Source organism: Dendrobates tinctorius, unplaced genomic scaffold, assembly GCF_039654945.1.
Source record: "Dendrobates tinctorius isolate UK_male_01 unplaced genomic scaffold, ASM3965494v1 ptg000027l, whole genome shotgun sequence".
In the NCBI taxonomy this organism is placed as follows: domain Eukaryota; kingdom Metazoa; phylum Chordata; class Amphibia; order Anura; family Dendrobatidae; genus Dendrobates; species Dendrobates tinctorius.
This window is the reverse complement of record NW_027361695.1, coordinates 2,039,919-2,065,584: the sequence shown is the minus strand read 5'-3', so window position 1 is coordinate 2,065,584 and position 25,666 is coordinate 2,039,919. Positions and strand designations below refer to the sequence as shown.

The following is a 25,666-nucleotide window of genomic DNA, read 5'->3' as shown; positions in this document are numbered from 1 at the left end:
GCAGGTTAAAATTGTCATCTCTTTGCTGCGTGGCGATCCCCAGGATTGGACGTTTTCTTTGAAACCAGATGATCCTATTCTGACTCATGTGAACGCATTTTTTCAGGCCTTGGGGTTGTTGTATGACGAACCTAATGCCATTGATCAGGCTGAAAAGACCCTGCTGGCATTGAACCAGGGTCGTGATTCTGCAGAATTGTACTGTCAAAAATTCCGAAAGTGGGCAGTACTTACTACCTGGAATGATAATGCCTTGGCTGCTCTCTTTCGGAAGGGGTTGTCAGAAGCCGTAAAAGATACTATGGTGGGATTTCCTGTTCCCTCTGGTCTTGACGATTCTATGTCATTAGCCATTCAGGTTGATCGGCGTTTGCGCGAACGCAAAGCTGCACGAGAGGTGTTGCCACCTGTTGAACAAATGTCTGAACCTATGCAATGTGAGTTTTTTCCAGAGAGCAGCGTCAGGAGTTCAGAAGGCGTAATAAGTTGTGTTTTTTCTGTGGAGATGCCTCGCATATTATTTCTGTCTGTCCTAAACGAGAGAAACGCTTTGCACACACGTTTTCTGTTGGTGGTGTTCAACCTAAGTTTCTTCTGGCTATTACTCTGATCTGCTCCCTGTCCACATTTTCCGCCAAGGCTTTTGTGGATTCGGGAGCAGCCCTAAACCTAATGGACTTGGATTTTGCTAAACGTTGTGGATTTCTGATGACACCTCTGCAGACGCCTATCCCTTTGAGGGGGATTGATGCTACTCCTTTGGCTAAAAATAAACCTCAGTTTTGGACCCAGGAGGTAATGCGGGTCGCCCCAGACCATGAAGAAAATTGCAGATTTTTGGTGTTGCATAATCTGCATGATACTATTGTTCTGGGGTTTCCCTGGTTACAAATTCATAATCCAGTTTTGGATTGGAAATCTGTGTCTGTGGTGAGTTGGGGTTGTCGGTGTGCCTTTAGTGAGGCTCCGGTGTTTTCCACCTCTCCTCAGTCGCATGATGTTCCTGATTATTTGGCGGACTTTTATGATGTATTTAGTGAGAATGAGTCTGCGTCTCTGCCTCCTCATAGGAGTTATGGCTGTGCAATTGAACTGAGCCCGGGGTGTAAATTTCCCAAGGGTCGGCTCTTCAATTTATCTGTACCCGAGCACGAGGCTATGCGATCCTATATTAAGGAGGCGTTGGAGAAGGGTCATATTAGACCATCCTCGTCACACTTGGGTGCCGTTTTTTTTTTTGTAGCCAAAAAGGATGGATCATTAAGTCCTTGTATTGATTATCGTGCCCTCAACAAAATTACTGTTAAATATCAGTATCCGTTACCCCTGATTTCTGATCTATTCTCCAGAGTTAAAGGTGCTTGCTGGTTTACCAAGCTTGACCTCAGGGGGGAGTATAATCTTATTCGCATTAAGCATGGGGATGAATGGAAGACGGCGTTTAATACTCCAGAGGGACATTTTGAGTACCTGGTGATGCCTTTTGGGCTCACTAATGCCCCTTCTGTCTTCCAGTGCTTCATGAACGATATTTTCTGAGATTTTGTCGATAAATTTTTGATTATCTATCTGGATGATATTTTGATCTTCTCCAAGGATTGGGATTCTCATGTGGAACATATTCGGACTGTGTTCCGGATCTTGAGGGAGAATTCCCTGTATGTCAAAGGATCTAAATGCCTTCTTGGAGTACAGAGGATTTCTTTTTTGGGATTTATTTTGTCCCCGTCAACTATTGAAATGGACCCGGCCAAGGTACAGGCCATTTACGATTGGGTTCAGCCCACTTCTTTGAAGGCCCTCCAGAAGTTTTTGGGTTTTGCTAATTTTTATCGGAAATTTATAGCAAAATTTTCTAGTATTGCCAAGCCATTGACTGATTTGACTAAGAAGGGTGCTGATGTATTAAATTGGTCTCCGGAGGCTGTTTCTTCCTTTCAGGAGCTGAAGCGAAGATTCACCTCCGCCCCGGTTTTGCGGCAACCTGATATCTCACTTCCGTTCCAGGTAGAGGTGGATGCTTCTGAGATTGGTGCAGGAGCTGTTTTGTCCCAAAAGGATCCTGCAACATCTAAAATGAATCCCTGTGCTTTCTTTTCCCGAAAGTTCTCTCCATCTGAACGTAACTATGATGTGGGGAATCGGGAACTGTTGGCCATGAAATGGGCATTTGAGGAGTGGAGACATTGGTTGGAGGGAGCTAAGCATCAAGTCGTGGTCCTCACTGACCACAAGAATTTGATTTACCTAGAGTCGGCTAAGCGCTTGAACCCTAGACAGGCTAGGTGGGCCTTGTTTTTTACACGTTTTGATTTTGTGGTTTCTTTTCTTCCTGGAACTAAGAATGTCAAGGCAGACGCCCTCTCTAGGAGCTTCTTTGCTGATTCTCCTGTGGTGACCAAGCCTGCTACCATCTTAGGCGAAGGGGTAGTTCTTTCTGCCATCTCGCCCGATTTGAGACGTGCTCTAGAAGAGTTCCAGGAGGACAAACCTGAGCGTTGTCCCAGTGGAAAGTTGTATGTTCCTGACCAGTGGAAGAAGAGAGTGATGTCTGAAGTTCATTGCTCTGCTTTGGCTGGTCATCCAGGTATTTTTGGTACTAGAGATCTGGTGAGTCGGTCTTTTTGGTGGCCCTCCTTGTCTCGTGATGTCAGGAATTTTGTGCAGTCCTGTGGGACATGCTCCCGGTCTAAATCGTGTTCTCGCTCTAGTGGGTTGTTGATGCCTTTACCTGTCCCCAAGAGGCCATGGACCCATATTTCAATGGATTTCATCTCTGATATGCCTGTCTCTCAAAGGATGACTGTTATTTGGGTGATTTGTGATAGGTTCTCTAAGATGGTTCATCTTGTGCCACTCCCTAAGTTGCCGTCTTCCTCTGAGTTGGTGCCCCTGTTTTTACAACAGGTGGTTCGCTTGCACGGGATTCCTGAGAACATTGTATCTCACAGAGGAGTCCAGTTTGTGTCTAGATTTTGGAGAACTTTCTGTTCCAAGCTGGGAATTCAGTTGTCCTTCTCCTCTGCTTTTCACCCTCAGACCAATGGGCAGACAGAGAGAACAAACCAGACCTTGGAGTCATATTTGAGATGTTTTATTTCTGCTGATCAGGATGATTGGGTTTCATTTTTGCCCTTGGCAGAATTTGCTTTAAATAATAGAGCTAGTTCTGCCACTTTGATGTCACCTTTTTTTTGTAACTTTGGGTTTCATCCTCGATTTTCTTCAGGGCAGGTGGAGCCCTCTGCCTGCCCAGGTGTTGACACTGTGGTGGAGAGAATGCACCAGATCTGGGACCAAGTGGTGGATAAGTTATCTCTCTCCCAGGAAAAGGCCCAGCGGTTTTCCAACCGACATAGGACCATTGGTCCCCAGTTTAAGGTTGGTGATATGGTGTGGTTATCATCAAAAAATATTGCTATGAAGGTGGCATCTCCTAAGTTTAAGCCTAGATTTATTGGACCTTACAAGATTTTGGAGATTATTAATCCGGTCTCTTTTCGTTTGGCTCTTCCTGTCACATTTAAAATCCATAATGTGTTCCATAAATCTTTGTTGAAGAGGTTTGTTGAACCTGTTGTTCCGGGGGTGGCACCTCCAGACCCTGTATTGGTTGAAGGTAACATGGAATATGAGGTAGAGAAAGTACTGGATTCCCGTCTGGCTAGACGGAGACTCCAATATTTGGTTAAGTGGAAGGGGTATGGTCAGGAGGATAATTCCTGGGTCTCTGCCTCTGATATTCATGCCAAGAGATTGGTGCGTGCCTTTCATCGGGCTCACCCTGATCGCCCTGGTGGCGTGGTTGAGGGTTCGGTGACCCCTCCTCAAGGGGGAGGTACTGTTGTGAGTTCATTTTCCCCTTCACTACTGAGGCCCGAGGAACTCCCTCTTCTGGTAAAGAAAGGTAGTGAGCCTGATTATCAAACACCTGAGTCTGATTATGATGACTGGCTGAGTGGAGTTACTGACTGGATATAAGGCTGCCGACGCCCTTCTGCCCTGCGGGTGATTTCTCTGTGGGATCCTTGGAGACCAGTCTGAATTCCTGCCCCTCTAAAGCTAAGTTTTCTGCTCGGCTTTTTGCATTTGTGCTTAGACTTTGTTTTGCTTTGTTTTTCTGGATTTCTGCCATTCCCTGCTGGGGTGTGCTGAATTCCTTTAGCTCTGTCTTCTGAAAATACCTGAGTGCTGATTTAGTTTTTGAAGCCTAGCTGCTTCAGGGTCTTTTTCATATCAGCTGTTGGCTTATGTCTTTGATAGGGTTTTGGCAGATTGCAGACAGCAACCTTCCTTTCCTGTTCTGTTTAGCTAGCTTGGGCCCCATCGTTTGCTCAGCCTATCTTTCTATCTGTGTGAGTGTTTTTTCATCTTGCTTCACCGTCATTATATGTTGGGGGCTGCCTTTTACTTTGGGGTCTGCTCTGGGGCAGTTTAGATTTCCTTTTCTGTCTTTAGGCTATTTAGCTCTCCGGCTGTGATCGAGGGGTCTAGGGCATCGTAGGAACCCCCCCATGGCTACTGCTAGTTGTGTTGATAGGTTCAGGGGTCTGCAATCTGATAGTTGCCAACTTCTCTGGTTTTCTGGACGTAGCTTCTATTTTTGTGTCTGCCTCCTACGGTGACTCAATCATAACAGTCGACCAGACCAACCATATCTTCATTATCTATCTGGAGGCCACACCCCCTTGGCATCGTGCCGGCTGGGTAGTTTGCCAGGCAGATAGGACAGACATAAGATATTTGCTCCTGGCAACAGTTCGTCTGTACCAGCTTTTCCACATCGGGATGCTCCGCCCCATTCCCCGGGACTCCACCCCCTTTTGGGCGACTATCCCCTTTTGGGACTCCACCCCTTTTTTGGTTACCACCTCCCTCGGGGACTCCACCTCTCTTTGGGCTCCCACCCCAATTTGGGACTCCACCCCGTTTTGGGCTACCACCCCGATTTGGGTCACCGCCCCCTTCTGGGACTCCACCCCCTTTCGGGATCTCCCCATGTTCGTTATACCGGTCTTCTCAGACCACAGTTCACACCACACAGTTTGTCTCTTTTACGATACCACACAAGTCTTTGTTGGCACCACCACAGCTCCTGCTGTCACCGATCACCGACACCACCAGCTGCTGTTCACACACAGCGGCTGGGGCCTCTTCGTAACCCCGCCGAGTTACAGGAAGCCGTTTGTCCCCTTCGTAACCCCGCCGAGTTACAGGAAGCCGCTTGTCACCTTCTTGACTCCCACTGAGCCACCGCAGGCTGAGTTAAGAAAAGAAGAAAAAAGAACACCACAGAAAACTCACGTGTCCTTTCTGTGTGCTATTCAGGACGTACCGTCTCCGCCTGAGACCGTCCAACACAGGGCGCATCGGGTGCTATTTAGGCAGTGGCCCTCCTCCCAGGGTTTCCCAACACACCGGCCTCACCAGGTCCAGGGGCTCAGCGGGTGCTCTTCAGGACATCCGTCTCCTGCCTGAAACTGCCCAACACTCATGCCTCACCAGGTCCAAGGTCATACCACGTGCTCCAGGGATCCGATTCTTCTCCCAGAACCTCCCAACACTGACCCTCCAGGACCTTGTTCACTGAACCCTCTAGGTACACAATCTTTCCCACTGACCCAGGTCAGTACAACACGGGATGTGTATGTGTGTATATATGTACTGTGTGTATTTATAGGGATGTGTATGTGTGTATATATGTACTGTGTGTATTTATAGGGATGTGTATGTGTGTATATATGTACTGTGTGTATTTATAGGGATGTGTATGTGTGTATATATACACTGTGTGTATTTATAGGGATGTGTATGTGTGTATATATGTACTGTGTGTATTTATAGGGATGTGTATGTGTGTATATATGTACTGTGTGTATTTATAGGGATGTGTATGTGTGTATATATGTACTGTGTGTATTTATAGGGATGTGTATGTGTGTATATATGTACTGTGTGTATTTATAGGGATGTGTATGTGTGTATATATACACTGTGTGTATTTATAGGGATGTGTATGTGTGTATATATGTACTGTGTGTATTTATAGGGATGTGTATGTGTGTATATATGTACTGTGTGTATTTATAGGGATGTGTATGTGTGTATATATACACTGTGTGTATTTATAGGGATGTGTATGTGTGTATATATACACTGTGTGTATTTATAGGGATGTGTATGTGTGTATATATGTACTGTGTGTATTTATAGGGATGTGTATGTGTGTATATATGTACTGTGTGTATTTATAGGGATGTGTATGTGTGTATATATACACTGTGTGTATTTATAGGGATGTGTATGTGTGTATATATGTACTGTGTGTATTTATAGGGATGTGTATGTGTGTATATATACACTGTGTGTATTTATAGGGATGTGTATGTGTGTATATATACACTGTGTGTATTTATAGGGATGTGTATGTGTGTATATATGTACTGTGTGTATTTATAGGGATGTGTATGTGTGTATATATGTACTGTGTGTATTTATAGGGATGTGTATGTGTGTATATATATGTACTGTGTGTATTTATATGGATGTGTATGTGTGTATATGTACTGTGTGTATTTATAGGGATGTGTATGTGTGTGTATAAATGTACTGTGTGTATTTATAGGGATGTGTATGTGTGTGTATATATGTACTGTGTGTATTTATAGGGATGTGTATGTGTATATATGTACTGTGTGCATTTATATGGATGTATATGTACTGTGTGCATTTATATGGATGTATATGTACTGTGTGTATTTATAGGGATGTGTATGTGTGTGTATAAATGTACTGTGTGTATTTATAGGGATGTGTATGTGTGTGTATAAATGTACTGTGTGTATTTATAGGGATGTGTATGTGTGTGTATATATGTACTGTGTGTATTTATAGGGATGTGTATGTGTGTGTATATATGTACTGTGTGTATTTATAGGGATGTGTATGTGTGTGTATATATGTACTGTGTGTATTTATAGGGATGTGTATGTGTGTGTATATATGTACTGTGTGTATTTATAGGGATGTGTATGTGTGTGTATATATGTACTGTGTGTATTTATAGGGATGTGTATGTGTGTATATATACACTGTGTGTATTTATAGGGATGTGTATGTGTGTATATATGTACTGTGTGTATTTATAGGGATGTGTATGTGTGTATATATGTACTGTGTGTATTTATAGGGATGTGTATGTGTGTATATATACACTGTGTGTATTTATAGGGATGTGTATGTGTGTATATATATACTGTGTGTATTTATAGGGATGTGTATGTGTGTATATATGTACTGTGTGTATTTATATGGATGTGTATGTGTGTATATGTACTGTGTGTATTTATAGGGATGTGTATGTGTGTGTATAAATGTACTGTGTGTATTTATAGGGATGTGTATGTGTATATATGTACTGTGTGCATTTATATGGATGTATATGTACTGTGTGCATTTATATGGATGTATATGTACTGTGTGTATTTATAGGGATGTGTATGTGTGTGTATAAATGTACTGTGTGTATTTATAGGGATGTGTATGTGTGTGTATATATGTACTGTGTGTATTTATAGGGATGTGTATGTGTGTATATATGTACTGTGTGCATTTATAGGGATGTGTATGTGTGTATATATGTACTGTGTGCATTTATATGTATGTGTATGTGTGTATATATGTACTGTGTGTATTTATATGTATGTGTATGTGTGTATATATGTACTGTGTGCATTTATAGGGATGTGTATGTGTGTATATATGTACTGTGTGCATTTATATGTATGTGTATGTGTGTATATATGTACTGTGTGTATTTATATGTATGTGTATGTGTGTATATATGTACTGTGTGTATTTATAGGGATGTGTATGTGTGTATATATGTACTGTGTGTATTTATAGGGATGTGTATGTGTGTATATATGTACTGTGTGCATTTATAGGGATGTGTATGTGTGTATATATGTACTGTGTGCATTTATATGTATGTGTATGTGTGTATATATGTACTGTGTGTATTTATATGTATGTGTATGTGTGTATATATGTACTGTGTGCATTTATAGGGATGTGTATGTGTGTATATATGTACTGTGTGCATTTATATGTATGTGTATGTGTGTATATATGTACTGTGTGTATTTATATGTATGTGTATGTGTGTATATATGTACTGTGTGTATTTATAGGGATGTGTATGTGTGTATATATGTACTGTGTGTATTTATATGGATGTGTATGTGTGTATATGTACTGTGTGTATTTATAGGGATGTGTATGTGTGTATATATGTACTGTGTGCATTTATAGGGATGTGTATGTGTGTATATATGTACTGTGTGCATTTATATGTATGTGTATGTGTGTATATATGTACTGTGTGTATTTATATGTATGTGTATGTGTGTATATATGTACTGTGTGTATTTATAGGGATGTGTATGTGTGTATATATGTACTGTGTGTATTTATATGGATGTGTATGTGTGTATATATGTACTGTGTGTATTTATAGGGATGTGTATGTGTGTGTATATATGTACTGTGTGTATTTATATGTATGTGTGTATATATGTACTGTGTGTATTTATAGGGATGTGTATGTGTGTGTATATGTACTGTGTGTATTTATAGGGATGTGTATGTGTGTATATATGTACTGTGTGTATTTATAGGGATGTGTATGTGTGTATATGTACTGTGTGTATTTATAGGGATGTGTATGTGTGTGTATATATGTACTGTGTGTATTTATATGGATGTGTATATATGTACTGTGTGTATTTATAGGGATGTGTATGTGTGTATATATACACTGTGTGCATTTATAGGGATGTGTATGTGTGTATATATGTACTGTGTGTATTTATATGGATGTGTATGTGTGTGTGTATATGTACTGTATTTATAGGGATGTGTATGTGTGTATATATGTACTGTGTGCATTTATATGGATGTATATGTACTGTGTGTATTTATAGGGATGTGTATGTGTGTATATATGTACTGTGTGTATTTATAGGGATGTGTATGTGTGTGTATATGTACTGTGTGTATTTATAGGGATGTGTATGTGTATATATGTACTGTGTGTATTTATAGGGATGTGTATGTGTGTGTATATGTACTGTGTGTATTTATAGGGATGTGTATGTGTGTGTATATGTACTGTGTGCATTTATAAGGATGTGTATGTGTGTATATATGTACTGTGTGTATTTATAGGGATGTGTATGTGTGTATATATGTACTGTGTGTATTTATAGGGATGTGTATGTGTGTATATATGTACTGTGTGCATTTATATGGATGTGTATGTGTGTATATATGTACTGTGTGCATTTATATGGATGTGTATGTGTGTGTATATGTACTGTGTGTATTTATAGGGATGTGTATGTGTGTATATATGTACTGTGTGTATTTATAGGGATGTGTATGTGTGTGTATATGTACTGTGTGTATTTATAGGGATGTGTATGTGTGTGTATATGTACTGTGTGTATTTATATGGATGTGTATGTGTGTATATATGTACTGTGTGTATTTATATGGATGTGTATATATGTACTGTGTGTATTTATAGGGATGTGTATGTGTGTATATATGTACTGTGTGTATTTATAGGGATGTGTATGTGTGTATATATACACTGTGTGCATTTATAGGGATGTGTATGTGTGTATATATGTACTGTGTGTATTTATATGGATGTGTATGTGTGTGTGTATATGTACTGTATTTATAGGGATGTGTATGTGTGTATATATGTACTGTGTGCATTTATATGGATGTATATGTACTGTGTGTATTTATAGGGATGTGTATGTGTGTGTATATGTACTGTGTGTATTTATAGGGATGTGTATGTGTGTGTATATGTACTGTGTGTATTTATAGGGATGTGTATGTGTGTGTATATGTACTGTGTGTATTTATAGGGATGTGTATGTGTGTGTATATGTACTGTGTGTATTTATATGGATGTATATACACTGTGTGCATTTATAGGGATGTGTATGTGTGTATATATGTACTGTGTGTATTTATATGGATGTGTATGTGTGTGTGTATATGTACTGTATTTATAGGGATGTGTATGTGTGTATATATGTACTGTGTGCATTTATATGGATGTATATGTACTGTGTGTATTTATAGGGATGTGTATGTGTGTATATATACACTGTGTGCATTTATAGGGATGTGTATGTGTGTGTATATGTACTGTGTGTATTTATAGGGATGTGTATGTGTGTGTATATGTACTGTGTGTATTTATAGGGATGTGTATGTGTGTGTATATGTACTGTGTGTATTTATAGGGATGTGTATGTGTGTGTATATGTACTGTGTGTATTTATAGGGATGTGTATGTGTGTGTATATGTACTGTGTGTATTTATAGGGATGTGTATGTGTGTGTATATGTACTGTGTGTATTTATAGGGATGTGTATGTGTGTATATATGTACTGTGTGTATTTATAGGGATGTGTATGTGTGTATATATGTACTGTGTGTATTTATATGGATGTGTATGTGTGTGTGTATATGTACTGTATTTATAGGGATGTGTATGTGTGTATATATGTACTGTGTGCATTTATATGGATGTATATGTACTGTGTGTATTTATAGGGATGTGTATGTGTGTATATATACACTGTGTGCATTTATAGGGATGTGTATGTGTGTGTATATGTACTGTGTGTATTTATAGGGATGTGTATGTGTGTGTATATGTACTGTGTGTATTTATAGGGATGTGTATGTGTGTGTATATGTACTGTGTGTATTTATAGGGATGTGTATGTGTGTGTATATGTACTGTGTGTATTTATAGGGATGTGTATGTGTGTGTATATGTACTGTGTGTATTTATATGGATGTGTATGTGTGTATATATGTACTGTGTGTATTTATATGGATGTGTATATATGTACTGTGTGTATTTATAGGGATGTGTATGTGTGTATATATACACTGTGTGCATTTATAGGGATGTGTATGTGTGTATATATGTACTGTGTGTATTTATATGGATGTGTATGTGTGTGTGTATATGTACTGTATTTATAGGGATGTGTATGTGTGTATATATGTACTGTGTGCATTTATATGGATGTATATGTACTGTGTGTATTTATAGGGATGTGTATGTGTGTATATATACACTGTGTGCATTTATAGGGATGTGTATGTGTGTGTATATGTACTGTGTGTATTTATAGGGATGTGTATGTGTGTGTATATGTACTGTGTGTATTTATAGGGATGTGTATGTGTGTGTGTATATGTACTGTGTGTATTTATAGGGATGTGTATGTGTGTATATATGTACTGTGTGTATTTATAGGGATGTGTATATATACACTGTGTGCATTTATAGGGATGTGTATGTGTGTATATATGTACTGTGTGTATTTATAGGGATGTGTATGTGTGTATATATGTACTGTGTGTATTTATATGGATGTGTATGTGTGTATATATGTACTGTGTGTATTTATAGGGATGTGTATATATGTACTGTGTGTATTTATATGGATGTGTATGTGTGTATATATGTACTGTGTGTATTTATAGGGATGTGTATATATGTACTGTGTGTATTTATAGGGATGTGTATATATGTACTGTGTGTATTTATATGGATGTGTATGTGTGTATATATGTACTGTGTGTATTTATAGGGATGTGTATATATACACTGTGTGCATTTATAGGGATGTGTATGTGTGTATATATGTACTGTGTGTATTTATAGGGATGTGTATGTGTGTATATATGTACTGTGTGTATTTATAGGGATGTGTATGTGTGTATATATGTACTGTGTGTATTTATAGGGATGTGTATGTGTGTATATATGTACTGTGTGCATTTATAGGGATGTGTATGTGTGTATATATGTACTGTGTGTATTTATAGGGATGTGTATGTGTGTATATATGTACTGTGTGTATTTATAGGGATGTGTATGTGTGTATATATGTACTGTGTGTATTTATAGGGATGTGTATGTGTGTATATACTGTATGTACTGTGTGTATTTATAGGGATGTGTATGTGTGTATATACAGTAGGATACTGTTGCACAGTGAGATACGGCGTCGATCTTTCCGGGGTATGTTAGCCGCTCTCTCTGTGTGTGACCGGAGCTGTTACACGGTGTTACAATCCCCTCCTGTGAGTCAGTTGTTAGGGAAGAGACGCTGAAAATAGCAGCTGACCGTTCCCACGCTGTCCCCTGCCGCCTCCTGGATCCCCGCACGTGTTACCATCTCTCCAGCTGCAGCTTCATCACATCCACCATTATAACAGTCAGCCGGTGCTGGGCACCCCGTAATATGGGGACACTGGTGCAGCATTATGTCGACCTGGACTACATGTGCATCTATAGATAATCAATTAGTTAATTTATTGGATTCCTTCCTCTGTCTTTACAGGACGGTGAAAGTGGACGTGTATGACTGGGACAGGGGAGGAAGGTATGCCCTGTAATAGGATTTACAGCTTTTTGATTAATTAAAGGGATGTTCCCCAAAAACTTGATAAGGGCCCCCGGAAACTTCTCAAGGATTGTGAAATACGCCTGCATACAAGAAGACGGTTTTATCTGTTTTATATTTTTGTTTAAATATATATACCATATATATATATATATATATATATATATATATTTTTTTTTTTATTTTAAAACATCTTTTTGTAACAAGGGAGTCTGCCTAAATTACATGCCACCCCTGGTTTGGGTAGGATAAAACAGCTCAAAGGTTGATTTTAATGAGGCTGAATCACAGTACCTGGCTCAGCCCATAGACAGGAGTGGCGCTGTTTCCAATAAAATCCCTTACAAAGCGTAGATACAGGAAAGATAACTGCTCTATTGTTATTTTTTTCAGCCACGACTTCATCGGGGAATTTACTACGAGTTACAGGGAGTTATCCAGAGGAGAGAACCAGTTCAGTGTCTATGAGGTGAGATCCGCGTCCTCAGGAAATGTCATCTTATGAGTCACATCGTTCACGGCTGCTGAAGTCTTAGGTACTTCACATCTGAGATGACTTTAAGGCATCGACTGGGCAGCAGATTTATAACCGGGGGTAGGAAACTTCTTGCTGCAGCGACAACTTTTTAAGTCTGATCCTTAAACTTTGTCTAAAAGAGATTGTGACATCAAATGAGCAATATATATATATATATATATATATATATATATATATATATATATATATATAAACCCACGATGTCACAGCTCACCTCCTCCTCCTCCTCCTCCCTTACAATGACTGATAACACCTCTGTATACAGTAGATACTACAGGATCCACCATTCACAATAGGTGATGTCACAGCTCACCTCCTCCTCCTGTACAATGACTGATATCACCTCTATATACAGTAGATAACACAGGATCCACCATTCACAACAGGTGATGTCACAGCTCACCTCCATTAGTCAGGGACAGATAATGACCATATTCACAGACTCCTTGTGGTCAGATATACAGTTGTACAGTGTACATGCAGGCCACAGCATACGGATCCCAATATCTCAGCTTTCTAAACCATAAGAGTGGGCACTAGGACTGGGGGTAACTGTAATTATATCTGAATTATTATTTTTTCTATTATTCCAATTTGTTATTTTTTGTAACAGTAGAAAATTATGTGTTGATTAATTTTATTACATATTTATCGAGCTTGGAGCTGCATACATGAAAAATGAAAATAATAAAATTCTGGCTGCCTGAAGCCACCACTAGGGGTAGCTGACTCTATACTGTTTATACATAGAGCTCCATAATAACATTGTGTGTGGAGAGCTCCTTCTAGTGGTGATTACAGGCATGAACATGTATTAATACCATATTACTTGAAACTGCACCCCCTACTGGAGGGACCCTGCCTGCACTCTTTCTCATTTAAATGAATTCCCATCCAGTGAGTTACTTTCTATTAAAGACATGTGAGAGCTGATGACATTGATCGTGTTATTGACACAAGGGACGCGCTCCGGATACTGATGAAAGCATTATCTGAATGTTTAATCTGAGCAAAGTGAAAGATGAAGGGATTAATCAGCTCGTATCTCATTATTTTCCATCAGTACAGGAGTCTGTGCACCGAAGCTAAACGTATTATCCCCGTCTCATCCCGCAGCCCGATACACTGCGAACTCCTGATACACAGATACTGAAGCGTTTACATGGAGAATTCAGTGCTCCAGTTCATCCATCCAATACATAGAATAATAACCGGACTAATTAAAAGGGTCTCCCGCTGTCAGCTGGTTTGAAACTGTCCCTTGATTAGATTACAGCTTGTCTAGGAACAGTAAAAGGGTATGTCCATGCATGTGCACAGTTATACATAAAATATTATCCTATACGATACCCCAGAGCTGCACTCACTATTCTGGTGCAGTCACTGTGTACATACATTACTCATCCTGAGTTACCTCCTGTATTATACTCCAAAACTGCACTCACTATTCTGCTGGTGCAGTCACTGTGTATATACATTACTGATCCTGATTTACCTCCTGTATTATACTCCAGAGCTGCACTCACTATTCTGCTGGTGCAGTCACAGTATACATACATTACTGATCCTGATTTCCTCCTGTATTATACTCCAGAGCTGCACTCACTATTCTGATGGTGCAGTCACTGTGTACATACATTGCATTACTGATCCTGAGTTACATCCTGTATTATACTCCAGAGCTGCACTCACTATTCTGCTGGTGCAGTCACTGTGTACATACATTACATTACTGATCCTGTACTGATCCTGAGTTACCTCCTGTATTTTACTCCAGAGCTGCACTTACTATTCTGCTGGTGCAGTTACTGTGTACATACATTACACTACTGATCCTGAGTTACATCCTGTATTATACTCCAGAGCTGCACTCACTATTCTACTGGTGCAGTCACTGTGTACATACATTACATTACTGATCCTGTACTGATCCTGAGTTACATCCTTTATTATACCCCAGAGCTGCACTCACTATTCTGCTGGTGTAGTTACTGTGTACATACATTACATTACTGATCCTGAGTTACATCCTGTATTATACTCCAGAGCTGCACTCACTATTCTGCTGGTGCAGTCACTGTGTACATACATTACTGATCCTGAGTTGCATCCTGTATTATACTCCAGAGCTGCACTCACTATTCTGCTGGTGCAGTCACTGTGTACATACATTACATTACTGATCCTGAGTTGCATCCTGTATTATACTCCAGAGCTGCACTCACTATTCTGCTGGTGCAGTCAATGTGTACATACATTACATTACTGATCCTGAGTTGCATCCTGTATTATACTCCAGAGTTGCACTCACTGTATACATACATTACATTACTGATCCTGAGTTACATCCTGTATTATACCCCAGAGCTGCACTCACTATTCTGCTGGTGCAGTCACTGTGTACATACATTACATTACTGATCCTGAGTTACATCCTGTATTATACCCCAGAGCTGCACTCACTATTCTGCTGGTGCAGTCACTGTGTACATACATTACATTACTGATCCTGAGTTACATTCTGTAGATCTTTTATTATAAAAATGAAAAACATAACAATAATAATAACAGAAACATAACAGGAATATCAGTCAGAAAATAATCCGTATACTGAACACTGGTCCAGCCGCTCATTCCCTCCTCTCACACATATTATACATATATACAGAATAATAACCAATAATAACTTACACCTTCTGGTCCGGCCACCAAACAAACTAATAACAAACAATAAAATAAGCAAAGGCCGACATAAATATATACATAAACATTTTTTTTTTTTAAATATATATATGAAATAACCAAACTATACTAATATATACAAGACTAAACTAAACACCCCACACTCAAGCCCACCATTCCCAACCCCCGCACTGACCTGAGAGCTGGTCCTGCGTCTCATGCCTCGGTCCATGTCCAATGTCCATAGGCCAGATCAGGCAGTGCCAGTGTTTCCCCAAACACCCCAGTGTCCCATAGTCCCACAAGATAAACCCACATCCCCCCTTTTCCCACCACCCAACCTAACGCCTACACCCAAATCCCTATATACAATATATACAGAAACACTACAATACCATAATACCCACAAATCACAAAGCCAAAGTTCGGCGCCTGCAGCCCTACATCACGGTATACCGATCACAAAACAAAAATCTACAGTGTCAGCAGCAGCCCACCACCAGGAAAGGAGATGACCAGACTAGGGCACACTAAAAGAAAAGCCCCTCCAGAGGAGAGCGGCCCTACGTGTGCCCAGTCTCCCATACTCCAGAGAGCGCACCTTCACCAGGTCACCGAGTATGGTCCTAAACACATCGTCCACTGGGAGGATTTTCCGTTGCGTCGATACTAAGCACCGTGCGTTCCACGTGTGATACCTAACCACTGCGCTAACTAGAAATAAGGTGCAGCGGTCCCGGCCACCAAGGTCTCCGAATGCTCCATAGGTCCATTCCGCATAGGAGAGACCGGCCAGCCGAGACCAGCCAATGGAGGCGCCCACCCTGTTTTACACCTCTGTGTTGAAGGGACAATGAATCAGGAAATGTTCCATGCTTTCCAGCACGGTACCACAATGCTCCCGAGGACAGTTCCTGTCCTCAGAGCTCCTACACTTCAGATTGTCTCTCACACACAGTTTCCCATGGAAGCAGCGCCAAGCCAAGTCCCAAAACTTCGAGGGGATCCTGATAGAATTCAAAAGATGCAAACTCACCTCAAGATCCCGACTTGGGCAATCCCTGAGCACCAGAGGCCTCTGGAAATGGGTCAACAGAACCCTATTGTCAACGAGTTTACTTGGCAGAGTCCTAATCTCCAACATTCCCAGACCCCACCGGCGAATTACCTTCAGAACCAAGGTAGCATAAGCCGGAAAATGTCCATGCAGTGTCCATTCCTGGAAGAAAGGCTGAAACCATCCCCTACAGGAGAATACCCACGGAGGAGCCCTCTCTTTCCATAGGTTTGCAATATTGATCTTAATGAAAGTATCCACAAGGAGTACCACAGGGTTGACCATATCCAACCCTCCTAGTCTCCTCGTACGGTAAGTAACCTCCCTCTTGACCAGGTTCAGTCTATTCCCCCATAACAGTTGGAAGAACAAACTGTAGACCCGAGTCCAGAGAGACTCCGGCAAGATGCACACACTGCCCACATAAATCAGTAAAGGGAGCAGGTAAGTTTTGATCAGGTTTACCCTTTCCCTGAGGGTCAAAGACCAACCCTTCCATTGATTCACCTTCTGAGTAGCGATCTCCAGCCTGCTGTTCCAATTTTGTTTGGGGTAAGCCCCCTGGCCAAATTCGATGCCAAGGACTTTTGCAGAGACTTTGGGTCCAGGAAGGGTGTCCAGGATATCAAAACCAGGATCTCCTCCGCCAGAGACTCTCACACTTATCCCGGTTGATCTTGGACCCAGATGCCTCCGAGTAGCGACCTACCTCTGACATCAGCCAGCCTGCCTCCTCCTGAGAGGACAAAAACAGTGACCTCTGATGCTGCCCGGTCCATCCCGATCCCGGCCAACGGTCCACGCTCCACCCTCCTAAGAAGTGGGTCAATCGCGAACACGTACAGCAGCGGGCCCAAGGGACAACCCTGGCGAACACCAGATCCAACTTCAAAAGAGCTGCCAATCCAACCGTTCACAAGCGGGAAACTCTCTGCCCCACCGTACAAGGTTTTAAGCCAATCAAACCCCCCCCCCCGGCAGGCCATATCTCAGAAGGACAGACCAGAGGTACTCGTGATTAACCCGATCAAATGCTTTTGCCTGGTCCAGTGACAGCATGTACCCCTTCCAGTGACCAGCCCTACCCTGCTCCACCGCCTCCTGGACACCAAGCACAGCACTAAATGTGCTGCAACCTGGAACAGAGCAATGCTGGGCCTCCGAAAGGAGTCGGGGTGCAAATTTCACCAGCCGATTAAACAGCACCTTTGACAGAACCTTCCTGTCTGCATTGAGAAGCGCTATGGGACGCCAATTCTCAATGCATGATGGGTCCTTACCCTTTGACAAGATGATCAGGGCAGACCTCCTCATTGACTCTGGCAGAGTGCCCGAGGAAAGGCACTCATTGAATACCTCAGTCAAGAGGGGAACCAAAGCGTCCTTAAAGGTCTTATAGAACTCAGATGTTAAGCCATCTGGACCGGGCGATTTTTTTTTTTTGGGCAAGCCCTTCAATCGCCAACTTAACTTCCTCTTCCCTGATCATCTCTGTCAAAATGTCAAGAGAGGGGTCTACCCCTGGTTCGGGAACGGCTTCAGCCAGAAAAGCCGACATCTCATCCCAATCAAGATCCCTCTTCCCCAAGAGGTGCGAGTAGAAGGATCTGACAACCTCCAGGATCCCTGATCTGGATCGCCTCAGGGACCCCGTAGTGTCAACCAGTCCTGTAACCGCTTTACTATTCACTGACATCTTGCAGTTTCTGTAAGGGTCGAGTGAGCGGTACAACCTGTAATCCCTCTCAAAAACCAAAGATGCGTGTCTATCGTACTGACACCTCATGAGCAAAGATTTCACTCTGGAGATCTCCTCGCGGCTACCTCCAGTTGAGACAAGATGCTCGAGTTTCCTCCTCAGACCCTGATACAGGCGGTACCTGTTCAGTCCCCTGAGGCTCGAGAGCTGGCGGAAAAGTCTCGCAACCCTTTTTTTGAACATCTCCCACCACTCTGACTTACTACTACAAAGATCCAGTAAGGGTACCTGGCTCTGAAGAAAATCCTCAAAGGACTGTCTTATGTCCGCTTCTTCCAAGAGAGACGAATTGAGCCTCCAAAAGCCTCTTCCCATCCGGAGGGTCTCTGTAACATTCAGAGAAAACAAAATTAAGCAGTGGTCGGAGAACTCCACCTCAACAACAGACACTGCTGAAGAGACAGCTTCCTATCTATCCTGGACCTACAGTTACCTCTATGATAGGTGAACCCCTCATGGCCTAGGGTGTGCCGAATGTGGACATCCACCAGGCGAGCCTCACTAGCCATACAATTAAGGGCGACATTATCATAAGTCAGCTTGTCTCTGGAACCTCCTCTATCTCGGAGCCTCGTGACAGTATTGAAGTCCCCTCCAAAGACAACCTGCCGACTTATAAAAAGGTAGGGCTTGATCCTCATAAAGAGACACTTCCGGTCCCACTTAGATTGGGGACCATAGATGTTAATGAGCCTGAGCTCTAGTCCCTTCATGAGGACATCTAAGATCAGGCACCTCCACATTTCTAACTCAATAACCCGTCGGCATTCCACCGGTGCGGTAAAAAGGACCGCCACTCCGCTATACGGCTCGGCCGCAAGAGACCAATAGGAGGGCCCAAGTCTCCCTTTTGGCTTTGAACACATGTGCCATGTTTGGCAGTCTGGTTTCTTGCAAAAAGAAAATGTCAGCTTCAACACGGCTGAGAAAATCAAAGGCCGCAAATCTGGATGTATTTGACTTTATACTGGCGACATTAATGGACGCCAGCGACAAAGGAGTGGGTACCGCCATCATTGGTGATTGAGTTAGATGGCTTTCTTCTTCCCACTCCCCTTATCCTCTGCCTCAGAGGAGGAATCCTTCCCCCTCTTTAATGACACAGAGGTGTCCATTCCCATGTGAATTTTCTTTATGTCGTCCTCGTCTCCGGACTCCGGGCCAGTCCCTCCCTCCAGGGACCTTACATTCCCAGAAGAAGGAGACTCTGCACCCCCTGTAAGCTCCGCTGAAGCCGGAACCTCACCCTCAGCTTCCTCCTCAGAGGAAGAGATATTCTCAAGGGCTTGGAACCGGTTAGAAAGACCAGCCAGAGGGGAGTCAGTTTTTCCTTCCTTAGGTACCTTGGTCAGAGCGGGAGAAGATGTTTTATCTCCTTTCTTTCTCTTCTTTTTGGTGCTGAGGTTACGCTTGTCCTCTAGCCACTGCCTATTATCCTCATCCATACTTTCATAATGGGAGGATTCGGAATCAGTGGCAGTTTCCTCCCTGTGGATCCTCCTGACCTCCTCATCCAACTCATCATCCCTCGGGGCCTCAGCAGCAAGACTGGCATCCAGGACCGGGGTCACCGCAGTAGCCCGGGGCTTGCCCAGCTCCCTCTCCTGTCTGCGCTTGTCTAGACGCCTCAGCTGGGCAGGTGTCTTTTTATTGCTTTTCCTCCTTGGCCCCCTCAGCTCCCTCACTCCTGCTAGTCCCTTCCCCAGCAGAATCAGCCTCATGGCTTTCTCCCACCGGGGTCACAACTGCATTAGCGAAGGAGCGAGGATAATGGCTGAATGGGTGACCTAAGTCACCACACAGGTGGCACCTAATCTCCACACAAGATGCAGCAAGATGGCCGATATCCCCACACAATGCACATTTCTGCACAGTGCAGTTTGCACTGAAGTGTGTGGGGTCGCCGCACTTGTGACAGAGCCTCGGTTGCCCTGGTAGAAGACCTGGATACGATCCCTACCCAGGAAGGCAGATGATGGAATGTGGGCAACCGTACCATCTGAACGCTTAAGTTTTACCATAAACGTCCAGGCCCCTGACCAGATACCATACTCATCGCGGTTTTTCTTTGGAATCTCCACCACTTCTCCATATCTGCCAAGCCACGTCATAATGTCATAACAAGAAAGCGACTCGTTACAAGTCATCACGGTCACTTTCTTGACTTGATTTTGGCGAGACACTGCCTGGATGGCAAAGTCTCGCCAGCCGGGCTCATTTTTTGCCAACTCATAATTCGACCAGAAGAGCTCAAGCCCCTCTGGCCGAACAAAGCTGACATCAAACTCAGGCGTGGAATAGGGATGTATCAAGGCGTAGATGTCAATAGCCTTGAAGCCCATATTCAGCAGGAGCTCCACAACCTTAGACCTTGGAGGAGACGCATCACTGCCCCTCCACTGAAGACGGACCACATTCTTACGCACACTACCTGGCCCGGCTGTCGGAAGGGACCACACTGTATTTCCCCCATTTTGCTCTCGGAAGGCCCTGAGGCCATGCCTCTCTATCCAGAAGGATAGATCATCCTCTCGACCCTCTACCATTAGTAATCTCTCCCCCTTCTTTAGAGCCTCCAGGAGACGCCGCTGCAACATGCTGTCCCCAGAGGCCAGAGACGAGGAGGACGCCCTATTTCCCCCGGAGGTGACAGCGGCATAACTACTAACGGGTACTGCCACCACCGGGGGGGCAACCGGACCAATGACCACACCAACAGTCACTATTACCCACCTCCATAACACCCTCACTCTCCACCAAACCAGCAACCACACCACTAGACAAAGAAATTTCCTTATCCACACCTCCCACCACATTCTCTCCTGTTGGACCAGTGACAACAGGGGGTGACATTTTGACCTCCGCATCATCAGGCACAAGGGGCTTAGTCTCCTCCACAGAACTGGAGGCGACCTCACCCCTGGACTTACGGGTGCCCTCCGCATCATCAGTTGGTAAGTTTCTTTGCTTCATTAGGCGCCAATGATCTTTTGCCGCTGTGAGGCGCCGCTGATCCTTCATATCAAGATCTTGCTGACCAGCGGCGCCAACGCAGAACAGGATTTTGGGAGGATCGGAACGCCCAGCCCCGACAGCCCCCTCACACTGCGGCCGCTCCTCAACTAAGTGATGAGCGGCAACAGCATTCAGGGGCACCGAGGCTACCGGAGCTGCCCCCGACACTGGGCCGCTCCCCCTCCCACTGAGGAGCATACCACAGTATCAAGGCCTAACCGTATGCCTGCCACCGGGCCGCCCTCACTGTCCAGCCTCTCAGCTGATGCACCTGCTGCTACGTCCCCGCTACTACAAGCAGAGACAGAGCTCTGCGCCTCACTACCATGCTCTGTACTCTCCCCACGCCTTTGCAGCGGATCCACAGCAGAACCCAGGCTGGGCTACGGGCTTATGCAGCGAGCTGACCCTGCAGCTGACTCAGGGGTTAGAGGGAGGGGGGCATATACATATCTTACAGCTTCCTAGAGCTTTGGTTTGGTGGTCTTTGTCTTTTTCTTCTGGTCCCCAGGTGCCTCCTCTAGTAAATCATCACCAAGATGGAAGTTCTGAAGGGACACTGGGGACTCCAGGAGCTTTATCTCCGCCATTAGTGCCCCTCCCTGGCCGCTGTTGTCACTCTCCTCCCCAGAGCCAACAGAACTGCGACCAGATGCCAATGTCGCCTGTCCGGCAGAGAGCTTGCTGCACGAGGCCTGCGGGTGACTTTGCAGGCTGCCAGGTGGTGCTTTCTGCTGGTCATCATCCTTCTCATCGTCATCATCATCATCCACCTGGCTCTCAGGCTGCAGCCCCCTCTGCCTTTGCTCTCTGTTATCAGCCATTTCTCTAAATCTGTCCTCATTTATTAGTTTTTCTTTAAATGGTCCACTTTTTTCTCTTAGGAATGCTTTCCTCACCTCCAGCTCATTAATATCCAGCTTCAGTTGCTTTAAGTCCGCTTGGAGTTGGGTCTTCCTGGGTCTGGAGGCACCTGCTGCTTTGGCGCTTGTGCAGCGCAGCTCCTCCCGGAGCCTCCTGATGGTCTTACTCGCCTCTTCATACTCACGGAGGTGGCTCATGACCCGGGAGGCATAGGTGGACACAGACTTCTTTGGTTTCTGCGGCCCCCAACCCTCCTCCGCGAGGTCTGCCTTACCTCCGTGAGCACTCAGCTTTCCTCCGGAAGGACCGCCATCTTGCACGCTGCTAGCAGGCTTCTCCTCCATGTTGGAAGCCTTGCGGCTTCTCTGGGTCTTTGTAGACTTGGGGGGAGTAAGAGCCACATTGCTGCGACTCCTGGTGGAGCGTCTCACCCCTGAATCCTCTGATGTGCAGGCCGGTTGCTGGTTTCTTCTGTTCCCCGCCGGCCTGGACCGGGAAACAGAAGCCTGGGACTTGGCTCATTCACTCATCCCAGAAAACCCACTTCTCCCTGGGTAGGAGAGAGAGCAGGTCCCTGGGTGGAGAGGTGTTGGTTCTCTGGAGCTCAGGAGCACACAGCAGGATCAGCAGGGAACACACCCACAATCACCACAATGAGCAGCAGCTGAGCAGAGCTGCCCTCACTATTCTGCTGGTGCAGTCACTGTGTACATATATTGCATTACTAATCCTGAGTTACATCCTGTATTATGCCCCAGAGCTGCCCTCACTATTCTGCTGGTGCAGTCACTGTGTACATACATTACATTACTGATCCTGAGTTACATCCTGTATTATACTCCAGAGCTGCACTCACTATTCTGCTGGTGCAGTCACTGTGTACATACATTACATTACTGATCCTGAGTTACATCCTGTGTTATACTCCAGAGCTGCACTCACTATTCTGCTGGTGCAGTCACTGTGTACATACATTACATTACTGATCCTGAGTTACATCCTGTATTATACTCCAGAGCTGCACTCACTATTCTGCTGGTGCAGTCACTGTGTACACACATTACTGATCCTGAGTTACATCCTGTGTTATACTCCAGAGCTGCACTCACTATTCTGCTGGTGCAGTCACTGTGTACACACATTACTGATCCTGAGTTACATCCTGTGTTATACTCCAGAGCTGCACTCACTATTCTGCTGGTGCAGTCACTGTGTACACACATTACTGATCCTGAGTTACATCCTGTATTATACTCCAGAGCTGCACTCACTATTCTGCTGGTGCAGTCACTGTGTACATACATTACATTACTGATCCTGATACTACTAATAACACATTATTATATAATTCTGTATGATAATACTAATCTATAGAATTAGCTGTGGATATCTCACCCTCCGCAGCCATTATTCTCTGCGTTCACCCTGATGTTCCACATGTGTCTCTTTAACCCCTTCCTGACATGAGACGTACTATCCCGTCCACGGTACCCGGGCCCGTATGACCGGGGACGGGATAGTACGTCTACCGCGATCAGCGGCGCCCACGTGGTGAGCGCCGCTGATCGCGGCCGGGTGTCAGCTGATTATCACAGCTGACACCCGGCACAATGTGTCAGGGGCGGTCACGGACCGCCCCCGACACATTAACCCCTTGCACACCGCGATCAAACGCGATCGCGGTGTACCGGGAGTTAAAGGGAAGCATCGGCAGGGAGGGGGCTCCCTCCGTGCTTCCCTGAGCCCCCCACGGCAGCGCAATGTGCAGCGCTGCTGCGGGGGACTCCTATCCTCCAGGCCCCCGAATCCAAGATGGCGACGGGGGCCTTCGGGGGCCTGGGGAAGCTGGCTTCCTCAGTGCCTGCAAAGCGCAGGCATGAGGAAGCCTTGTGCACTGCCTGTGACAGATTGCTGATCTGTCACAGTGATCTGTGATGTGACAGATCAGCGATCTGTCACAGGACAGTGATGTCCCACCTGGGACTATGTAATAAAGTAAAAAAAAATTTAAAAAAAAGTGTAAAAATAAATTTAAAAAAATCGCCAAATAAATTAGTAAAAAAAAAAAAAAATATTCCCCAATAAATTCATTTTTTTAAAATAATAAAAAAAAAAAACAATAAATGTACACATATTAGGTATCGCCGCGTCCGTAACGACCCGCCCTATAAAACTGTCCCATTAGTTAACCCCTTTAGCGAACCCCTTAAAAAATAAAAATAAAAAACGAAGCAAAAAATAATGATTTATTATCATACCGCCAAACAAAAAGTGCAATAACGCGAGATCAAAAAGACGCATATAAATATCCATGGTACCGCTGAAAACGTCATCTTGTCCCGCAAAAAACAAGCCGCCACACAGCATCATCAGCAAAAAAATAAAAAAGTTATAACTCGCAGAATAAAGCGATGCAAAAATAATTATTTTTTATATAAAATAGTTTTCATTGCATAAAACCGACAAAAACATAAAAAAACGACCTAAATGAGGTATCGCTGTAACCGTACTGACCCGAAGAATAAAAGCGCTTTATCAATTTTACCGCACGCGGAACGGTGTAAACGCACCCCCCCCAAAAGAAATTCATGAAACGCTGGTTTTTGTTCATTCTGCGTCCCAAAAATCGGAATAAAAAGCGATCAAAAAATTTCACGTGCCCGAAAATGGTACCAATAAAAACGTCAACTCGTCCCGCAAAAAATAAGACCTCACATGACTCGGTGGGTCAAAATACGGAAAAATTATAGCTCTCAATATGTGGTGATGCAAAAACTATTTTTACAATAAAAAGCGTCTTTTAGCGTGCGACAGCCGCCAAACATAAAAACCGCCATAAATAGTAAATCAAACCCCCCGTTATCACCCCTTTAGTTAGGGAAAAATAATAAAATAAAAAAAATGTATTTATTTCCATTTTTCCATTAGGGTTAGGGCTAGGGTTAGGGCTAGGGGTGTGTTGGGGTAGGGTTAGGTTAGGGTTAGGGCTAGGGTTAGGGTTAGGGCTAGGGTTAGGGTTAGGGCTAGGGTTAGGGCTAGGGTTAGGGGCGTGTTGGGGTTCGGGTTGGAGTTAGAATTGGGGGTTTCCACTGTTTGGGCACATCAGGGGCTCTCCAAATGCAACATGGCGTCTGATCTCAATTCCAGCCAATTCTGAGTTGAAAAAGTCAAATGGTGCTCCTTCCCTTCCAAGCTCTGCTATGCGCCCAAACAGTGTTTTACCCCCTCATGTAGG

The 25,666-nt window shown here is 43.8% G+C and overlaps 1 protein-coding gene across 1 annotated transcript in view; it reads left to right on the top strand.

The window, feature by feature from the left end:
* Nucleotides 1-25,666, top strand: part of CPNE9 (copine family member 9) — a 296,707-nt gene that overhangs the window by 246,916 nt on the left and 24,125 nt on the right. Inside the window, exons 11-12 of the mRNA XM_073569670.1 lie at nucleotides 12,454-12,495; nucleotides 12,910-12,985. Of these exons, the coding sequence (XP_073425771.1) occupies nucleotides 12,454-12,495; nucleotides 12,910-12,985 (118 nt within the window). The remainder of the gene's footprint in view (nucleotides 1-12,453; nucleotides 12,496-12,909; nucleotides 12,986-25,666) is intronic.